At 58.2% G+C, this 19563-nt stretch overlaps 1 protein-coding gene across 3 annotated transcripts in view; it reads right to left on the reverse strand.

Annotated features, from left to right (window-relative positions):
- The window catches only part of SMOC2 (SPARC related modular calcium binding 2), a 139725-nt gene that overhangs the window by 39872 nt on the left and 80290 nt on the right, over positions 1–19563 (reverse strand). For all 3 annotated transcript variants that reach the window (XM_021085700.2, XM_085015189.1, XM_021085691.2), the window contains exons 8-9: positions 6551–6737; positions 611–693 (exon numbers count right to left, since the gene is read on the reverse strand). In XM_021085700.2, the coding sequence (XP_020941359.1) occupies positions 611–693; positions 6551–6737 (270 nt within the window). The remainder of the gene's footprint in view (positions 1–610; positions 694–6550; positions 6738–19563) is intronic.

Raw genomic sequence — 19563 nt, forward strand, 5'->3', positions numbered from 1 at the left:
GAGGGCAGGACGCACAAGCGTCTCGGCAGGAACTGATCCCGAGTCTGCGGAAGCCCCCCCACGGCGCGCTCTTCAGTAAGAGCCCTAGAGGGTCACTTTCACGGTCTCGAGGCTTCGGCTAAAGAGACACAATCTGGAGGTGCTTACGGGAAAGAACGAGGGGGTCCACGTGAACCAAAACAGCCACCGGCTTGGAAACATCCGCTGAGGCCGTGCGCTCCACCGCGAGGCCGGGCCTCTCGCTAAGCCGCTAAGCCGGGGCCTCTGCCGACGGCCTCGCGGCCGCAGCCGGGCCCACACTAGCCAGGGTGGGGCTCACGCCCATGGCCGCACCTCAGTAAAGCCCTGGAAGCAGGGGTCCAGGCCAGGCTTCATCTAAGGGCCACAGTGGTGTTTTGTGGCGTCTCATCAACCCTCCCGGGCCTTCTGAGGAAGGAGGCCACCGTGAAACTCTTCCGTGCGTGCGTCCGGAACAGTTAGTTACAGGACTAAACTTGCGTTTCCGCGGATGCGACACGGTTCTGTGCCACCCCAGGCCCTCGCTGCCCTCCCTCGTCTTAAACCCGCGCCGCCGTGGCCGCCGCGGCCGCTGCACCTGCAGTCCGCTCACCTTGGAGCTGGCGGCTCCTGTACAGGTCCCTCGTCCTGGCCGGATGGGCCCTGGCCGTGTTGTCACATTTCGGCTGTTCGTACCTGGGAGGAGGAGAGGAGAGAGAAGGGGCCAGTCTGAGACCCTGAGGCGGGCGTTTCCCTCCACGTCCGCGTGTGGCCGCGGCAGCTCGCACACGGGGCGCCAGGTCGCCACGGCAGTTGGGGTGGATGACCCTTGGAGATCCTGGGGACAGTTTAACCAGTCCTCCAGGGGCGGCAGGAAGCGAAAGCTGGGTAGGCTCTGCTTCCGCCCGGTTTCTGAAACGCACCTGGCCCAGCGGCTGTCGTGGCCTCCGTCCGCTGCGGGGTTTTGAACCAGTTCGGGGTGAGGAGGGGCTGGATGGGGGAGCAGGCCTGCACCGCGCGAAGTGAGGGCAGTGGGCTCGCCCCCACCCCCGGAACGGCACGGAGTCTCGGCTGGGACCTCAGGATTCCAGGAGGCCACGTCACTCCAAGGCCTGCGGGCTCTCAGCCTGACTCGTGAAGTGACAAGAGCTGGTCTTGGCATCGAAGTGACGGGGAGGTGCGGGGTGCTGGCCCACAGGGACAGAGTGGCCCTATTCCCGGTGGGCGCCCCCTGCGGCTGTGGTTACCCCCCTTGGGGGCTTGAGGATTCAGTGGTGATTCTGGGTTGATCTGCTGGGTGGTTTCGGACCCAGGTGAACAGCGTGGGGACTCCCCAGGGCCTCCTCCACGACCCTTTATAAATAAATGTCTCCTGGGGGGACACCGGGGAGACCCACGTCCCCTGGGACCCAAGCCCATCCCGTGGGAACACTGACAAGTCACAGTGTGCATGGCAGCTGTGAGACCTGGCCTCGGGGCACAGGATGCAGTCGCGGGGCCAGGAGAGGCTCCTGGAAAACGCAGGATTCAACGGAGCCAGCTGGAGGGGGGCGTGGGGGCTGCCGGCCTCAGACGCGAGCCGGCCCTGGACGGCTCCCTCTCTCTTGCTGTCCCACAGTCTCCTTTTTGGTCGCTAAGGAGGGGATTCGGGATCACGCTTGGTTCATGGGGACCACATCAGACTTACTTTTTCACGAGCTCTTGTTTTCCCACCAGTAGAAAGAAAAGAAGGACATTTCTGGCGGAAGAGTGACTTTCGCAGCGTCCTCCCAGGGGCGCCCAGGGAGCTGGGGCCCGTCCTGGGGGTCGGGTCCAGCCCGGAGGAGGCAGAACTGGGCAGCACGTGCCCTCGGCCCCTCACCCCCTGAACAGCCCCTTTGACCCCGGAACACTCAGCACCCCACTCGCGCACACCTAATACGTCGTTTTGAAATGTTTTTGAAATGGAAAGCGTCCCCTCCGCGCTCAGGCAAACAGTTAAACTATCACGTTTTACCCCAAATCCGTTAACTCATATGCTTTAGAAATGCCGGGGGGGCAGGGCAGTACAGACGGCAAGGGACCCACGGCCACGGGGAGCATGGGGGGCCGGGACCCGCTACCCAACCAGCATCCCCTCTCCCACCTGGGACTGCGACAGGGGGTTGGGGAGCCAAGACCTACCAGGGGCACCTTCAGGAAGGAAGCCGAGGGTGTGCGGAGCCCCCACTGTTACTCATGGTCCAATGTGGGGGCCTGGGCAGGTGCTCACAACGGCAAGAGGCTCAGTCAGAGCCGGGTCAGCATCCTGGGGCTGGAGCGGCTGGAGCCGGTACCAGGCAGAGCGGACGCCTCCCAGGCAACAGCCCGCGACAGGAAGGGCAAAGGTGCCGGCTCCTAATGAGCAGGGACAAGGGGGGCGGGACCCGGGGCTGAGCTGCCCCCCACCCCCCGTCCCAAGGAAGCCTGGAGAACGTCAGCCACAGGATGCGCCCGCCTGTTAGGAAGTCCGACTGTTAATATGAACTCTGTGTCCACCTTTCGAAGGCTCATGTCCACACTGGTGTCCCCGACGTGGTGACAGAGGCCACATCAGAGACACCCCATTCTGAATCTCTGACCTGCAAGCAACCTGGCAGCTGGCTGCCCTGCACAGCCACTCTGGTTTTGGTCCAAATTTGGGCCGGAGACGTCTTAAGAATCCTAGCCCTGAGGCTGATAGAAAAATGCCTGTTTAAAGGACAGCATCGGCTCCTGGGAAAGAATCCAGGGACACACCTACAACGTGCAGAAACGACAACCTCAAGAAACAGAACCAACGCCTTTGAAGGATCAGATGAAACCACTTAAGTCGCGTTGACATCCACGCCACTCTTTCCAGCAGCGTTTATTTCAGCTTATTTGTGTAAGAAAGAAATCAGCGTCCCTTGATTACCTGGCTGCCCCTTAGATACCAGGCTCTCTGCCAGGGAGGAATATGGTTTTCTGCTCAGATGGCCTGCGAGACAGGTGGGTTCTGCAGGCTGGGGCAGGGCCTTCAGGCCAGGTGAGCGCGCCCGCGCCAGGGGGACAAGCCGCTCATCGCCGCCGAGAAAGGGAAGAAGTGACTCCCTTCCGGCCCTAACGCAGCAGCCGCAGCGGGCCTGGTCCGCGTTTCATCCCGCAGCGCCCCAGCTCCCCGCTGTTCATCAGCGACCAGGTTGGAACCTGCCCTCCTCCCAGATCCAGCCCCGCCCCACACGGCCTGGGCTCCTGGGGCCTGCCGGGGGTCTGGACACTTCGGCCAAGATGTCAGGATTGACAGAGGGCACTCCGGCTCCTGGTCCAACTCATGTTTCCGCCTGGTGACCGTCCCACCTAGAAATCCTGCCTTGCAGCTGGCTGCCCTCTGCCTCGGCGTGTGTGGCGTCCTTGGCACACGTCAATAAAAACTGTGTGCTTTCTATGTATTTATTTATGGTGACACAAGGCAAGGAGAAGTACCTGATGATGGTGATGCATTTTATGTTGACGGGTTCTTAGTGTTCTTCTCCATCAGAAAATATAAATATAGAGAATGACTGCGGGGAAACCTGAACTGTCCAGCCAAATAGAAATCAAACACATCAAGTATCTCCCTGGAATGGCTTATTGCAGAAAATCCCACACAAAATAGCATTTCTGCAACAGAAGGTATTTAAACAGTAACGCAGGTTTACTGCTCCCCTCTCGCCACAGAAAGTAAAGCAGGACTGGTGAAGCGCGCCTGCAGCTTTACCAGATCTGCCTAAAGCTGACGATGCTGACACAGTCCCAGCATCCCTGGCTCCCTAGAGATCAGTTTAAACCAATTCCAGTTTTCTTGCCATATGATCCGATTCTGGCCAATAATTCATGAATTAACTCTCCCAGGGGACTTCTAGGAAAGGCTGTTCAGCTTCTAAGAGAGATGCGCTGTGTGTTCTCCGAGCACCGTGGTGTCTGGATGAGATGCCCGGATCCCTGAAGCCATCTTGTGACCAGGAGGGGAGTCTGCCCAAGGCAAAAACAACACTGCGAGGACGACGGAGGGAAGATCTGGGAGGCTGTGTCCCGAGCGGCATCACGAGTCACAGCATCAGCTGAAGGGAGCCTCTTCCATCTTCTTCTGACGACACAGCCCTCATCCGCCCATGTGTCAAACGCCACTACTGGAAGTGAAACGCTTCCTAATCAGTACATCCCACCCTTTTGACCCAAAGTGACCTAGATGCCAGCTCTGAGACCTGCACTGGGGGCCACGTTCGCCCCTGCAGTGCTCCCCCAGCTATCAGACCCGACTCTGACGTCGGCATTTCAGGGAGCCCCCAGCCGCTGGTGAGCCTGCCCCCTGCCCCCGGTGAGCCTGCCCCCCGCCCCCGGCCAACAGCGCCTCTCCCTGGTCCTTGCGTCTCTTCCTGCGGGGAAGCGTCTTCAGCAGCATGTTTGCCCGGATCGGGCTCGTGTGCTTCTTCCCTTTGCTTCTGTCCCTGTCCTTCCGCTGGCGCAGAAGCCTCCTGGAAGCACAGGCTCCCTAGGGCAGCGCCCGCAGCACGGAGGGCATTCGAAGGTTGGCTGATTAAAAAGCGAACCAACGGCTGGCGGAGGGAGCTGTGTCAGAGCTCAGAGCTCTAGGAGGTCGCCCGCCTCCATGCTGGACGGTCACACACACGCCCTGCTCTGCAGGTCAGGCCTGTGCTGAACGAGGGGCCCATGAGCCCCCCCGCCATGTAGCCCTGGTCGGAGGGGACGTCCCGGCCAGTGAGAGCAAGGGGACACCCCCAGGGGTCCATGGTGAAGGCTTTCCTTGCTGTCAAAAAAGCCAAAAGACGTCGTGCTGGTTGAGCGATGTTTCTAGAATCCAGGACGGGAATAAAAGCAAGCGGGCTGGAGACGAAGGTCAGAGGGAACAAAACGGCTCATTCAAGTCACGTCCTCGAAGAGGTGACCTGGGAGGCGGTCGCGGTCGAGGCTGGCTGGCCGCGCTGGAAGGCGGCCCCGTGGGGAAGCACTGGTTCCGAGGCCCGAGCCGGGCGGGGAGCCCAGATCAGACGCCTTCTCCAGAGTCAGGGCTGTGCCTGGTCCCAGGGTGTGGGGCTCAAGGACAGTCAGCAGCATCGAGAAGAATGAACGAATGACGGGGCAGGAGAAACGCACAGCTCGAGGCCCAGGGCACCCGTCCCCCGCTGGGTCTGATTCAACCCCATTTCCTGAGACTCAGAGAAGAGGGAGTCAGCCCCCCACAGGCACAGTCGGGGGCGGGCGGGGGCGGAGGATGAGAACCCGGCGCCGTGTCTGAATGATGCCGGGCAGAATGAAGTCAGGACGAGGGAGGGAGGGGCCTCTGGTGTTTCCTGTCGGATCGTCACACGAAAGGGTCACAGCTCCTACAGGGATAGCATGACAAGCCACCTCCTCACCCCAGAGCCAGGCGCAGAGCCGGGTGTGGCAGCGTCAGGACGTGGCTGGCCGACGTGAAGACAGCGGCCTCCAGGACACGGCGCCCCCGCTGGGGGCCGGTGGCGGCGGGGCTGGGGACAAACGCCCCCTGGACCCTCAGACGCGCCGGAATCTGAGGGCACAGAATTGACCTTCGAGAAACAGCCCTCCCTCCGCACCTGCTCGCCCAGACTGCAAACGCAGCGTCTCACACAAACCTCGGGAGGCTCATGGTCTCTTCACGTTTGAAACCATCTCCGCTGACCCAGGCAGGGTCAGGACCCTGGGTCCAGCCAGCTGGTCTCCCCGGTGAGGCAGATGGGGACGGGGGGGGGGGGGACTTTGTCCTGGGGAAGCTCTGCCGGCCACTTGCCCCTGCCCCCGGGATCGGCATGGCCGAGTCTCCCTCCTGCTCACGCATCGTGGTCACACTCAAGAGCTGGGGGCCATCTGAGCGAGTGTCCACGTGCCTAATCTGACCCTGATGGACGCTGATATCTTCCTGTGTCTGTGAACTATTTTCACACAAACCTATGAAAACCCAAAGGTCTGTGCACAGCAGGAAGAGCCGCGAGCCCACCCTCACGGGCGTTTGCACGCGTTCCACCAACAACGGGCAGGTGCTCTCTGGGCTCTTGGGATATTTGGTGCTTTGCTCAAACGCTCGCACATGCAGAGTGACGGCGGCTGCGTTGGGACCAGAGCCCCGAGTAGGCACTGCCGCCTGACGCCAGTCCCTCTGTCTCGCTGAGCAGTCATTTCGGGGCCCAACTATCTCCCCACCACAGAGCCTCTCCGGGCCATCGGTTCTTGGGCGGCGTGTGGCCCCCTTGGCCACAACCAGGATGAAAGAGGCTGCAGTCGACATGTGACACATCTCGGCGCCCACCCCGGTCTGGACCCCAGAGCACTGTTCAGAGCCCCAGCCCGCGGGACTACGAGGGGCCAACGTGGCCTTGGAAGTCCGGCAGCCCCATGCGGCCACTGCCCCATCAGTTCACCTTCTGTCGCCACTGCACAGAGAAGCGGGTGAGGTCTGGGGACGGAAGCCACATGCCCAGAGGGTGGCAACTGTGAGAGGGTCTGCCTCTTGGGGTTTTCCACCTGCGCCTGCTCCTCGGGCCCCCGGGAGGCTTACCTGGTGGACGTGCCGGGGATGGGGCGTCCAGTGTCCACCAGGACGCACCAGCAGTAGCCCGTGGATGGGTGGCACTGCACCGGCTTGTAGAGGCCACCGTGGGCACACTCGGGGATGACCACATTGTCGTTCTTGGGCTGCCTGGCCTCTTCCAGGGCCGACTGCTGCTCCTGGTCACACGAGGACACTGCAGTGGGAGGGAGAAGGTGTGAGCAGGCACTGGGCACACAGAGCCGGGGGGGGCGCCAGGGCCGGGGGGCAGGGGAGTGCAGCACAGGGAACAGCTGCAGGTGGGTCAGCGAGGCCGTCATGGTCAGGGACATGCGTCCACAGGCGCACCCCATGCACCATGGACGCCCGAAGGCCAGGCCGGACCGGGACCCAGGGGCGGCCAGGGTCCTCCGCCCGGGCCCTGAGCCGGGGACAGACGGCAGGCACACGGTCTAGTCCCCGGAGTCCCGACACACAGGCCTCACTGCCCACACCCACCTGCCACCCGCCCGGAGCCCCACAGAGGCTAAGTCTGGAACCAGACGTTGAAACCTCAGCTGCAGTGCTTCTGGAACAGGCTGCGGACTGCGGAGAATCGGTCAGGAAGAGGCGGCCCCATGCAGCGCTGCGGCCAGGGGCGCTCAGCTCGCAGACCCACCCACACAAGACCCCACTTTCAAACGTTCCAGGGCCAGGTGCCACGTCTTCTATGTCAATGCATTGTTTCTTTTCCAGCTTAGATCCATCTTCCGCCCCAGGCGGTTAGATTGAGAATGTCTTGGAAGGTGTGTGTGTCGATAAGACACAGACACACACTCAGACACGTACAGACACACACTCAAACACGTATACAGATACACACTCAGACACGTACAGACACAAACACACACACAGACACGAGACACACTCAGACACACACAGACACACACACAGCTACATACACAGACACACGAGCACAAACGCACACACACACTCAGACAATACACAGACACACACACTCAGACACACACACAGCTACACACAGACACATGAGCACAGAGAAACACGCACACACACACTCAGACACACACACACACACACACACACGCACGCAGAGATGCACACAGACACGTGCTCTCTGCAGAGGCTCCCTTCCAGACCAGCTCTAGATGCTTGCTAACTACTGAAAACACACAAATGAGAAAACTCCGTACTCAGACCACAAATCAACGAAGAAAGGCACACCGCGGTTGGAGGAAGGACAAGCCAGGGGCGAAGGTGTGCGCCTCCATCCGAGGCTGCCTCTCGGTGAAATGCACACGGTGTGTGGACAGCACCGCGCCCGAGCACAGCCCGCGCCTGCAGTCTGCGTCCCGTGGGCCGGGGCAGAACCGGAGCCCAGCACGAACCCGCCCCCTTGCTCCAGGCCCCGCCTCCCTCAGGTGTGACGCCCCCCGGCCATTGAAAGAAGCCACCCCGTGAGTCGAAAAGATACACGCACCCCAATGTTCACTGTAGCACTCTTTGTCAAAGCCGAGACGGGGAAGCAACTTAAATGTCCATCAACAGAGGAATGGAGAGAGAAAATACGGGACATACATACAGTGGAATATTAGCCATAAAAAGAACAAAATAATGCCATCTGCAGCAACATGGATAGACCTAGAAATTATCATACTAAGTGAAGGAAGTCAGACAGAGAAAGACAGATGTATGAGATCACTAATATGTGGAGTCTACCTATACAAAAGAATTTGCAAAACAGAAACAGACTCAAAGGGTCCAAACCAAATTCACGGATACAGCACAGCGGAGACGAGGGGCAGGAGGGAGGCATTGGGGGCTGGGATCGCCACATGCGCTCTCCCACCCCAGAGAGAGACGGGTGACGAGGACCTGCTGGGCAGCACAGGGGGACCTACTCGGTAACACTTGGTTACTGTGTGACAACCGGTACGGAAAGACTCTGCACGAGAATGGACACCTGCACGTGTGTAACGGACTGCCTTGCTGTGCCCATGACACCAACACAACTACCTAAGCCACCTCTACTGCAGTAACATTTATCCAAACAAACACACAAAACGAAGCCGCCACTCTCTCCAGCCTCATCTGGTCTGGAAGTGGAAGTGAGCCTGACCTCCGAGCAGAAGGCGCCTGGTCTGCCGGCTCCATCACCAGAATGAGTCTGCTGTGCTCAGTGCTGCTTGGACGGTAGTGAATTGAGTGGAACAGGACAGGAGGTGAAGGAAGAACGCTTTCTCCTTCACGAGAAGGCCACGCTCCGACGAGAGCATCATCCAGAAGACATCTGGCGCAGACTGTTCCAAATGCTCCTTCCCGAACTGCTCCTTCCGGCCGCACACCACGGAGCTCCTGGCACGGCGCAGCGGAAACGAATCCGACTGGGATCCACGAGGTTGCAGGTTCCACCCCTGGCCCGGCTCAACGGGTTATGGCCGTGAGCTGTGAAGTGGGTCGCAGACGCGGCTGGGATCCCGCATGGCTGTGGCTGTGGTGGAGGCCGGCAGCGGTAGCTCCAATTTGCCCCCTAGCCTGGGAGCTTCCATATGCCCCAGGTGCAGCCCTAAAAACTGAAAAGAAAAAAAAAAAAAAAAATCCACACCAGCAAATTAAACCTCCTCCTCACTCACTTTATAGATTCCAAACATGGGGCTTGTTTCTGGTCTGTCCCTGGAATGGGGCTTCTCTGGGCTTGGCGTCGGGCCACTGACTCCAAGGCATCTCAAACGGACACCCCGCCCAGGACCCTCACGCCCAGACCTGGAGGCAAGCCTGGTGTCCGGACTGACCTTGGCTGGTGTCCCCGCTCGTCCCAGAACAGGCTCCCCTGTCTTCTGGGGTCCAAAAATGCCATTCTTTTCCTGTCACATTTCTCTTTAAGAGGGAAAAGAAAACCGCCCATACATTGGGCAGATATAGTTTAAATAAAATCTTTACAGCAGTTTTCTGCTTGGAAAGTCACGTTCCATAAATTACGCTGTATCCTGCTCTGCAGCTAACTAGGGTTTACTGGGCTTTAGCGACTGTGCACGGGACGTCAAGCAGGTGGGAAGCCCCAGGGAGCTGACTGTGTCGCAGCTGCCCCGGCCCTGGGCGGGGGCCCGCTGCTCAGGAGTGAGGTGCTGACGCAGGCGCAACGCAGAGACGGGACACGGTAAAGACGAAAGGTTCGCCCTGCAGTCTGACGCAGGCCCGGGTCCATGAAGGTCGACCCTCACTTCCTTACTTTTCCAGCACTAAAGCCAGTGATTTGATAGAACAGGCACGCAAGACGCTTCTTGTGAAGATAATGACCCAGCGTCACGACGTCATGTTAGAAGGCCACCCAGGTGTCACGTCTCCAGTCCCTCCGTGTGCAGCGTGCGGGTGATGGCACGTGTTTCGTGCACGCAGAGATCAGCGACCGTGTCGCCAGATGCTGCTCCCGGGCACGTCCTGGAAGAACACGAAGGTGAGGGTCCCCTTGGCCGCCTCCCAGCGCTCCTCCTCAGGGGCCCAGAGAGGCCCCTTCAGGCTGGCCTCAGCCTCAGGAAGATGGACGAGGTAGCTGGAGGCTGCCTTGCCCTGTGTCCACAGCCCGCCACTGCCTCAATTCTCACAGCTGTGCGACGTCACTTGACGACCTAGAGACAGGGCGGAAGAAACGGGCGCCAGGCCACAGCGTGTGTCTGTTCCCAAAGCAAACGCCCCGGGTCCCACGACAGCGACTGCCCAGGCCCTCAGCTCCGGCTGCAGAGGACCAGGCGCGGCCCCATCCGGGCCGATCAGAGGCTGCCTCCCGGGATGGCGTGAGGCTTGTGAGCCTCTGGACCACGGGAGCCACTCCAGGCCCAGAGCTGTCCAACTGCCCTCTGCCCTCCAAGGCATCTATGTGCCTTCACCAAATTCCCTGTGGCTTTCATTGTTCAGAAGTGGGTCTCTCCTCACTCTCTCTTTTTTTTTGGGGGGGGGTTAGAATTTAAGAGTTTTAAACAGCAAAGTTATGATTCTAAAACAAGTCCCAGGTCAGAATCAGGCATGTGGAACCCACTGATGGCCTGGCTGCTGATCTGTGGTGACTTTTGCTCTGGACACTAAGAAGAGACCCACGCAGGGGTTCCTCGTACACAGTCCGTCTCTGGCACCCAAAACTTAGCACTGGCCGCCGCATGCCTTGTAAGCACCACCCAACTGCTCAAAAATATCATGCTGATTATTTCCTGTAAGTTCTGCACTTTTCTGCATGCTCTAGGTTTTGCTCAGCAAACTGAAAGATGCATAAGTCAAACCCACCGCTGAGCCGTGCGGTTATCTGAAAACGCTCTCACTCCAACTGTAACGAGGAAACTGGCCTGAAACAAAAACTTCCTTCTCAAGTGATAACAAGTCACTTCGGCTTTCGGGAAAGCACTGAGGAAGGGGCAGAGGCTGCCTCTCAGAGGCAACGGGCGCTTGCGTTTGGGAACTCGAAGCAGCCTCGTCCATCCGCAGCCGTAGCTCCACACTCAGGAGCCCCAGCCGCTGGCGGGGCCGCTCTTTCCGCGAGCTCTCCTGGACAACACACGGCTTCTTGAATGTTCCCTTGGCGCTTTTCCAGACATTTTATTAGCGACATAATTTATGGCACAAGATGCTTCACGTGCTCCATCCGGGGACACGCTATAGCTCAGACGTGGCTCTGGAAAAGTCTCCAGACATCCCTGTGGAGGATCTGACGTCAGAGCTGAAACTTCATCATGAGCAAAAGAGGACAGACTCGGGCAGCCAGCTCGTCAACTTTGCTGAGCAGGTTGGAAGACGCGGAGGATCTTCCTGCCGCGTCAGAAGACAGCCCACGCCTGTTTCTACCAACATCCTGGCTCAGGTCAGAATGGCTAATTGGCGCAATTTTACTTGGCGAGGGTGGCTCCATGTGGGGACCTGGGTTCTCCTGCTGCAACCACGCGACCGCGTCCTGCCTTTCAGTGCGGCTGCAGGTCTCCACAGACGCTCCGACGGCCCACGGGAGCCAAGGCTACGGTTCGTCCTCCCGAGACGGCCGGGCGCCCGGAGGGAAGGGCCCCTGCTCTGCCGGGGCCACAGCGCGATGGCCAAGCAGAGATGCTCCTGCCGTGGACTCCCCGGCAGAGCCGCCCCCATCCTGTGAAGGACGCTGGTCGCACCTACAAGAGGAAACGAGTGGCCGACAAAGGGACAAGGGATAAAGCTACTTTATCGCAAGCCCAGAGCTTCCTGAGACGCGTGCAAACAGAACCCCAGGAAGAAACCCGAGGGGACAAGTCCCAAACCCGTTTCAGACAAATGTCACCGAGGTTCCGCACACACGCGGAACGGGCTCCAGGATGGGAGGGGCTCCAGGACGGGGCTTTTAGCGAACAAGGAGGGACGGAGGGAGCCAAACGGCAAGGGCGGAAGCTGCTCAGGGGGACGCGGGAGGGACAGGACCCGGTGAGGCTCGGGCCAGGGCCGGCCGAGGACCAGGAGGAGGTGTGCAGGGAAGAGGGGACAGCGGCGCTGCCAGGGACCAACGCTGGAGCTTACGTCATCTTACTTAAAGTTAGGTCTGCACCCACTCCCAAAAGAACGTCCATCAACGGGAAAAGAAAAAAAAAAGCTTGGGATTTGGGGAAAAAATCAGCAAGAAAACAGAATAACTAATGCTCACAAAAATTCAAATTCTGATATCCATCTTAAGATGACAGGTGGAACTATCTATGTTTTTCTCTTTTATTCAGAAGGGCTTTGGCTGCATGATTCTCTCTCACCCTAAAGGCGGAGCTGCCCGTGAGGAGGGGGAGGCCGTGAGCAGAGCGGACTTTAACGTGAGGTCTTTCGAAGCGCCAGAAAGGAGCTCCCGCCGTGGCTCCGCGGTAACGAACCGACAAGCATCCATGAGGGTGCGGGTTCGATCCCTGGCCTCACCCGTGGGTTCAGGATCTCGTGTTGCTGTGGCCGTGGCGCAGGCCAGCAGCTGTAGCTCGGATTGGACCCCTAGCCTGGGGACCTCCATATGCCTCGGGCATGGCCCCAAAAGGCAAAAAAAAAAAAGTGCCAGGAGAGGTAAACTGTGATGCAAGAAGCCACTGGATTTGTCCAGGGACCCCCTCCCCACACCCTCAGAGTGGGCATCAGAGAAACAGGCTGTGGACAAAAGAAAAGCTGAGCGTATTTAGATGATGCCAGGGCTGAATCAAGACTTTTGCCTCATGAGAGAGGCCTGAACATACCTTGAAGGGAAGAAAGAAGAAAGAGAAGCCTCTGTAATCAGTGAAGCCCCTGTTCCTGGGGAACTGCAAGGGACCAGGCCACTCCCAGACGGTCACCCAGGTGGCGGGCTTTCCGGAGCCAGAGTCACGGCACCGCAGAAGGTCCAGTTCCGGGCTGAGTCCGACCTGGCTGTTCTCTGACCTTGACTGACTGGTCTGGTCAGCTGTGCAGATCGCTCATCTCGCAGACGCAACACCCCCTCTGGGCCTGCCCGCCCGCCTCCCGCGTCCCTGGGGCCGATGGAATAATAAGCACAAACTGCTGGGGCTCTGAGCCAACTTACAGCACTGCCGCCCCCGAACAAAGCTTAACACAAAGAGAAAAGGCCCTACGAAGAAAAAGCAGTCGTGACCCAAATAAAAGCTTTATGTGGATTCGATACCACAGACGCAGAATTTTTACACAAGCACACACTCCACACACAATTTCACCGCCTGCGGATGGACGCCCACGCTCCCGCCGCGTCGTCCCGATAACCTGACCCGTCAGGCGAGACGCACAAAGAGGCCTCAAGCAACGGAGGAGAAGTACGGCGGGTCAGCAGGTTTCAGGCCCGCGTTCTGCCCCTTCCGGGTCGGGAAGTGGAGGCGTCTACTCCCCGTTTCAAAGCTCTCTCTATAATTTCTTGGGCCGCCAGTCTCCGCATCCTTTACAAAGAGCAGCCGTCCATTCGACGTGCCAACCCCACTCTCGCTCAGGCCCCCGACTCTGCACCTGCCTGGGCGGTTCTCCTGCAGCGTCAGCGGAACGAGGCGTGTGCAGGGGCTGCGGCCCCCCCGCCCCAACATGGTTGCGACAACTGTGCTGCACGTCTTCCAGGGCCCCTTCCGTCTAAGTTTTTCGAGGTCCAGGCGGTTGTGTTCGCGCCTCCTCTGCGCTGCGAGCTTGCCCGTGTGTGTGGCTTGGAAACGCCATCCCCTGAGCTGCCTGGCCCATCCTGAGCGGCGTCTGAGGCAGACACGGCCCCGGGCAGAGCGTCTGCCCGGGTACCGCTTCCTCAACACATCGGACTCGGAACACGAACACAGCTCCAATTTGCTCCTAAATTGCTACGATCACGTAACAGCTCCGTGTGTTTAGAAAGCTACCTCTGTAAACCTAGTAGAATGTCCATCGAAAAACAGTTTATTCCCCAAACTAGCAGAGGTTAGCGACGTCTAAGGTGTCTGACGGTGTGTTCAAATAATCTGACCACCTCGGCGGGTTAGATTATAGCGAACGGGTGCCAGACATGTATGAACTTCCAGAAAAGAACACGTAAGTGATGAGCTCGTTAAACGGAGGACACGAGTTTAACACGATGAATTCTGCAGCATTTTCACAGGAGCAATAACAAATCATACGCGGTCAGCCTTCAGACGCGGCCGTGCTTCAGGAGGACGCTCGCAGCCACGTCAGTTTCGTGGTCACTTGCCTCTTCGGGGCTCCCGTTCAAGTTAGGGGCTTCGTGTCCACTCTCCAAAAGGCGGGACATCGTGAGACGCTAAAAACAAACCTGACATCCGTGAACCTGTCTGTGTGCCCACCTCGCGCTCCCCGCCACAGACCCACGCCTCTGCCAGCGGCGACTGTACCGGGTTCTAAGCTCTGCTCATGAACCTGTCTCCTTTGGGCCGCTCTTAGTCACCCACACACTTTGCCAGGTGCCCCCTCCTGCCACAGTGCCCCCCGGCGGCGTTGCCACCACCCTTGGTGCTGATGGGGAGAAGGTCGCCTGCTGTTGGCGGTGGTTCCGGTGATGGGCTAAGGGACCGCACGTCCCTTCTCTCACACCATCATCTGCTCCTGGAACATTCTGCTTCCCCAGACATGCCTCGTTTTTAAAGAATTACACAAAAGTGCTCTCCGACGGCAGCCAACGCCTTAGGAATCCCTCAGAAGTTGCTGCAGGTGTGGAGAAGGCGCCTGGACGTGACCTGAACAGCTCCCGCCCGCCAGGCTCACAGCCGCTTGTGTGGCATTTAAACGGACGGGTTCTGTTTTCGATCTGCTCCCATCTCCTTGCTGATGTCTACCCTGACTCATGAAGAGGCAACCAGGCACATTCAGTTTTCAAAGTCAGGGGGTTTTTATTTAATCCTCCGATAAGCCTTGCAAAACCACGATGCCAGCACAGCGGGAGAAGGAGCAGAGGAATCGAGACTCAGCCTGGCCTCGGGCGGCGGGGGGGAGGCCCGGAACCGGAGGAAGCGCCTGCCCGACGGCACCGACCCAGGCTCGCTGCCGCCCAGGTGCCGAGAGGAGCTGTCGGAATAACAGGCGGGTGTGGGTAGGGAGAAGGATAAGGTGTCTCGCCAATTTGCAGGGACTTTTTAAAAGTCTACAAATACTACTCATAACTCTTTTAGACACTGTGATGACATTACATCCTAAAAGCACATGGCTTCAGTTACAGTCACACTCTCTGGTTTTAGTCAAGGCAAAATTAACCTCTTTTTTTATTAAAGTGAACCACTTTGCTAGTGAAGTGGCAAAGCTCTCAGAAAACTGGGATTAGAGGAAAACCCCTCTGTCTGCTAGGAGCACATTCAAAGAGAGTCCAGTCACCCCGCGCTTTCCGACACAAGACTGAGCGCCTGCCCTCGAAAATCGAAGAGCGTCTCAGCCCGTCGACTTCTCCTGAAACCGGAGGCCCTGGACGGTGCCACACGGGCAAGAAAAAGAAAAGCCTAAGGGTCAGAAAGAAACCTTGAAAACGGTCTTTAATCGCACATGACGGGAAAGTATATGCAAAGGAAACAAAGCATCTACCAAAAACCTGCTCGAAATAAGAAACGCACACGGCAAGGTCTCAGGATATGACGACAATACACAAAATCACCTGAATTTCTACAGACCAGGAGTGGACAAGTGGAAGACAACTTTCTGTTTGTTTGTGCTTGTTTTTTTTATAGGGCCGCACCTGCAGCACATGGAAGTTCCCAGGCTAGGGGTCGATTCAGAGCTGCAGCTGCCGGCCGACACCACAGCCACAGCTACGTGGGGTCCCAGTCGCGTCTGTGACCTACACCGGTCTGAAACTAATCTGGTTCTTAATACACTAAGCCATGACAGGAACTCCCTGGAAGACATTTTTAAATGGCATTTGCAACAGCCTCAAAAACATAAAATGCCAAGAAGAGATTTATGAAAAGACGTGCAAGTCACTGAAAACTAAAGAACGTCATTCAGAAAAGTTAAAGATGAGCTTAAAGGAGAGGGGACACCAGGCCAGGGGATTAGAGGACTCGCTAGCGGCATGATGCGAATTCTCCCCAAACTGATCAGTGGAGTTAGAATAATTTCTACCAAAACCCTGTTTATGGAAACTGACATTTTGGCTCTACAATGTACATGGAAACGCAAAAGACCTAAAATACACAAAGCACTCTTCTAAAATACCAAAACCAGACAATAACAGCACCTTAGCTGAAAAGTCATTATAAAGCTGCTTGAAATACTACTGGACTAAGAATACTTAAACAGATTAACGGGAAAGAGTAAAAGAGACACAAAAAATGTGCTCAGCTGACATCTAACAAAGCACCAGAGCAACTGCAGGAAAAGGTAGAGTCTTTCCAAGATCACTCTGGAACAACGGGCTGTCGATATGCCAATTTCTTTAAAAGCCTAACTCACACCATGCACAAACCTTTATCTGAAAAGAACCAGAGGTCTAAACAAAACAGCTAAAAATAAAAAGCCTTTAAGGAAACTGGAGTAGCCCATCCTGGTGAGGCCGGGTTAGAGAAAGATTTTCAGAGCAGACACAGGAAACCCTAATCATGAAAGAAAACCTGGGTGACACTCCAGCTGCCCCGGACAACCTCCATTCATCAAAAGGCGGCGTTAGGCGGGTGGAGACGCCCCAGACGGGAGAAGGCGCTCCCGACACACATCCGACAAAGACCCAGGCGCCTCCACAAGCGCACAAGTCAGTCGAAACCACGGATGACCTCCTCTGAGTTGGGCAAGGATGCGAACAGACATTTCACAGTGCGTGACTGAGCAACAAGCACGGGAGAAAAGGACTGGGCAGCCCGTCCCCAGGAAAACGCGAAGGAAACCACGGGGACGCCCCCGGGGCCTCCGAGGGGGCTGAGGACACGCAGCCGGCGCACCCGCCGGGCAGGGGCTCCTGCAGTCTCTCTCAGTCCACATCCTGCCTGGGGTCTGCCAGGAGTAGTCAGGACGCACCCCCAAACGACGCGTGGGCACACACAGCAGCCTGGCTTCTTACAGCCCCACAGAGGAAAGGGCCAAACACTCGAGACCCGGGAAAGGCACGGACTGTGGTGTGTGCTCACAGTGAGCAGACACACGCCGGAACCACAGGTGTCGACGGTGACAGGGCCGGGCAGCGCGCCTCCCAAACCCGTTATAAGGCGTAAGGCGGACAACCCAGGAGTCCTACGGTGCTGGCTTTCCGTTTATCCACGCCTGTCACCCGGGGAGAAGTGACACCGAGGGCCGGATATCCAGAGGGTCTGCGTCCGGCCAGGCCTGGCCTGGGAACACAACGAACGCCCGGCAGAGCTGCTGGGAGCAGGTGCCCAGAGAGCCAGCCTCACCACGAGCAGGACTGCAACAGACAAATCCACACCTAGATGTCCCCGAGGTTCTCTCAATCGCGATGAAACAGGGATCCCACGACAGGAGAAAACGCCGTCCGTTCTAACGGTCAATACATGTTTCCTTTTGGGCATGTGTCTGGGGGTGTGGACAGTGTCTCAGACTCAGTGGGAAGCCAAATACACGTCAGAAGGAGCGAGATGGTGCCCCGCGCAGCGGCACGGATGGATCCAGAGCACTCTCACGCCAAGTGAAGACGGTCGGAACGGCAGAGACGTGGTGTCACTTGTACCTGGACTAGAAAATACGGCGCAAGCGACCCTATGCACGAGATGGACACAGACTCAGGGAATAGAGAACAGACCTGTGGGTGCTGGCGGGGGGACGGGGAGTTTGGGGTGCGCAGATGCAAACGAGGGTGCGCAGAAGGGATGCAGAACAAGGCCCTGCGACCGCGCACAGGGCGAGCGACCCCGCTCCTGTCACACCCCGCCCAGGAACGCACACGGAATTACCTCAGCACTGCACACCGACCAGACTTCGCCGAAAACATTAACTGATGACCCAACACGGCACGTACACGTGCGGGTCCGTCGGCGGCTCCCACGGGATGGCGCTTCACAGATGCCGGGTCTTTCCTCCGTCCTGTGAGCAGCACGCGGAGCTCCGTCACCGCCACACAGGGAGCCCAGCAGGACAAGTGCAGACGTGAGCACAGACCGGGCAAGGCCAATGCTACCCCCGCTGGTAAGGTGCGCTTTGCACCAATGAGGCTCTCGGACCTCCAAGGACTGACCTGATTGGGTAAAAGTCGTGTTGCTAGAAGCGTGAGCTGGCCCAGGAGAATGTGCAGACGCTGCCTGGGCCTCGAAGTCAGCAGGTGTGACTCCACCAGAAGGGCCAGGGCACAGCCGCTTTCGGGCCTCGCCGAGCCCGCTGCAGCAACGGTCCGTGAGCCCCCATCCCTGCTCTGCTCTCAGTCTCCTGGGGGCGATGAACCCTGGTGTCCTGCCTCAGTGCCCCCGCTGGCCGCAGTCCCGTTGCCACTGGCTGGCCTGCTGCAGCTCAGGGACCTGCACAGACTAGTTTGTTTACCCTCAGTGGCCTCTGCCAAGTCCCAGTTGGCAGCCACAGCCCAGAGGGCTGGAAAACCCACCATTTCCTTCGCTGACGCCCACACGCGTCCTCAGAGTGGCTCTGCAGGGCCCTCAATGCTCCCCCCACCCCGTTTCCCCCACTCGGGATAATTACATGCACATTTCCAGGAGCAAATGGTGCTGTTGGCCCGATCCTTCCCCTCTCCCCATCCCCAGGGTTTCTGCACTCCCCCCCGCGTGGGTGGGCAGGTGTCTCCATGCTCTGTGACGCTGGGCTCACGCCTGGGAACCACCTGGCCATGGGACGTCTGCAGGCCCGAGACCAGCTGGGCTGGACACCTGCCTGTGTGTGGACCACTTCCCAGGGGCATGAGAGATGCCGGAGAGACCCAGACCCACCTGCAGCCTGGAGCCTCCACCAGAGATCAGTAGACCCAAGAGAAAGGAACATCGGACCACCCCGGGGCTCTTTGTTATGAAGCAGTAGCTGTCAGATACACAGTCATTCTGATGTCAGCTGCAGAGGGCAAAATCAATCTTCTATTTTCTTCACACCTCCTTAAAGCATTTTCAGAACGCTGTCAAAAAACGCTCTCGGCTACACCATCAAATAGCTTGCTCTCCTCTGGCACATGGTCACAGGCACTTACAGGCATAGGCCTCTGCATTTCCCACGCACACAACCAGCAGCTGGTTCACAGGAGCTGGGCAGACACCAGCACCGTGCAGACAAGGCAGTGGGGCTGCAGAGGGAGGGCCCGGCCCAGAGGCGGACCACAGGGTGGCCGGGGCCAGGGCAGAGCTCCCGAGCTGGAGGAATTTCCACCAGCCTCCAAAGCCTCACAAGGACAAGAATTTCAGGATCAAACTGGTGCTTTAAACCCTGGTGTCAGGCTGGCAGACAAAGGGCAGGTTCCAGGCTGTCCTTATTCTTACAAGGGATCACAAGGATTTAATCCAAGGCCACCAGACGTACATGATCTAAAATAACGAACCCCACGGACAGTGACACAGCAGTAAAAATGCACAAGAAACGCGGCACCAGTCCGTGACGATGTGGTGCTGAAGCAAAGGTGCGACCACAGCCCCTCTGAGGCCCCGGCCACCTCTTGAGGCTCTGGGGTG

This window comes from Sus scrofa, chromosome 1, assembly GCF_054392235.1.
Source record: "Sus scrofa isolate SSC_HxYL_T2T_F1_AM1 chromosome 1, Sscrofa_HxYL_maternal_Yorkshire_Landrace_v2.0, whole genome shotgun sequence".
Classification (NCBI taxonomy): domain Eukaryota; kingdom Metazoa; phylum Chordata; class Mammalia; order Artiodactyla; family Suidae; genus Sus; species Sus scrofa.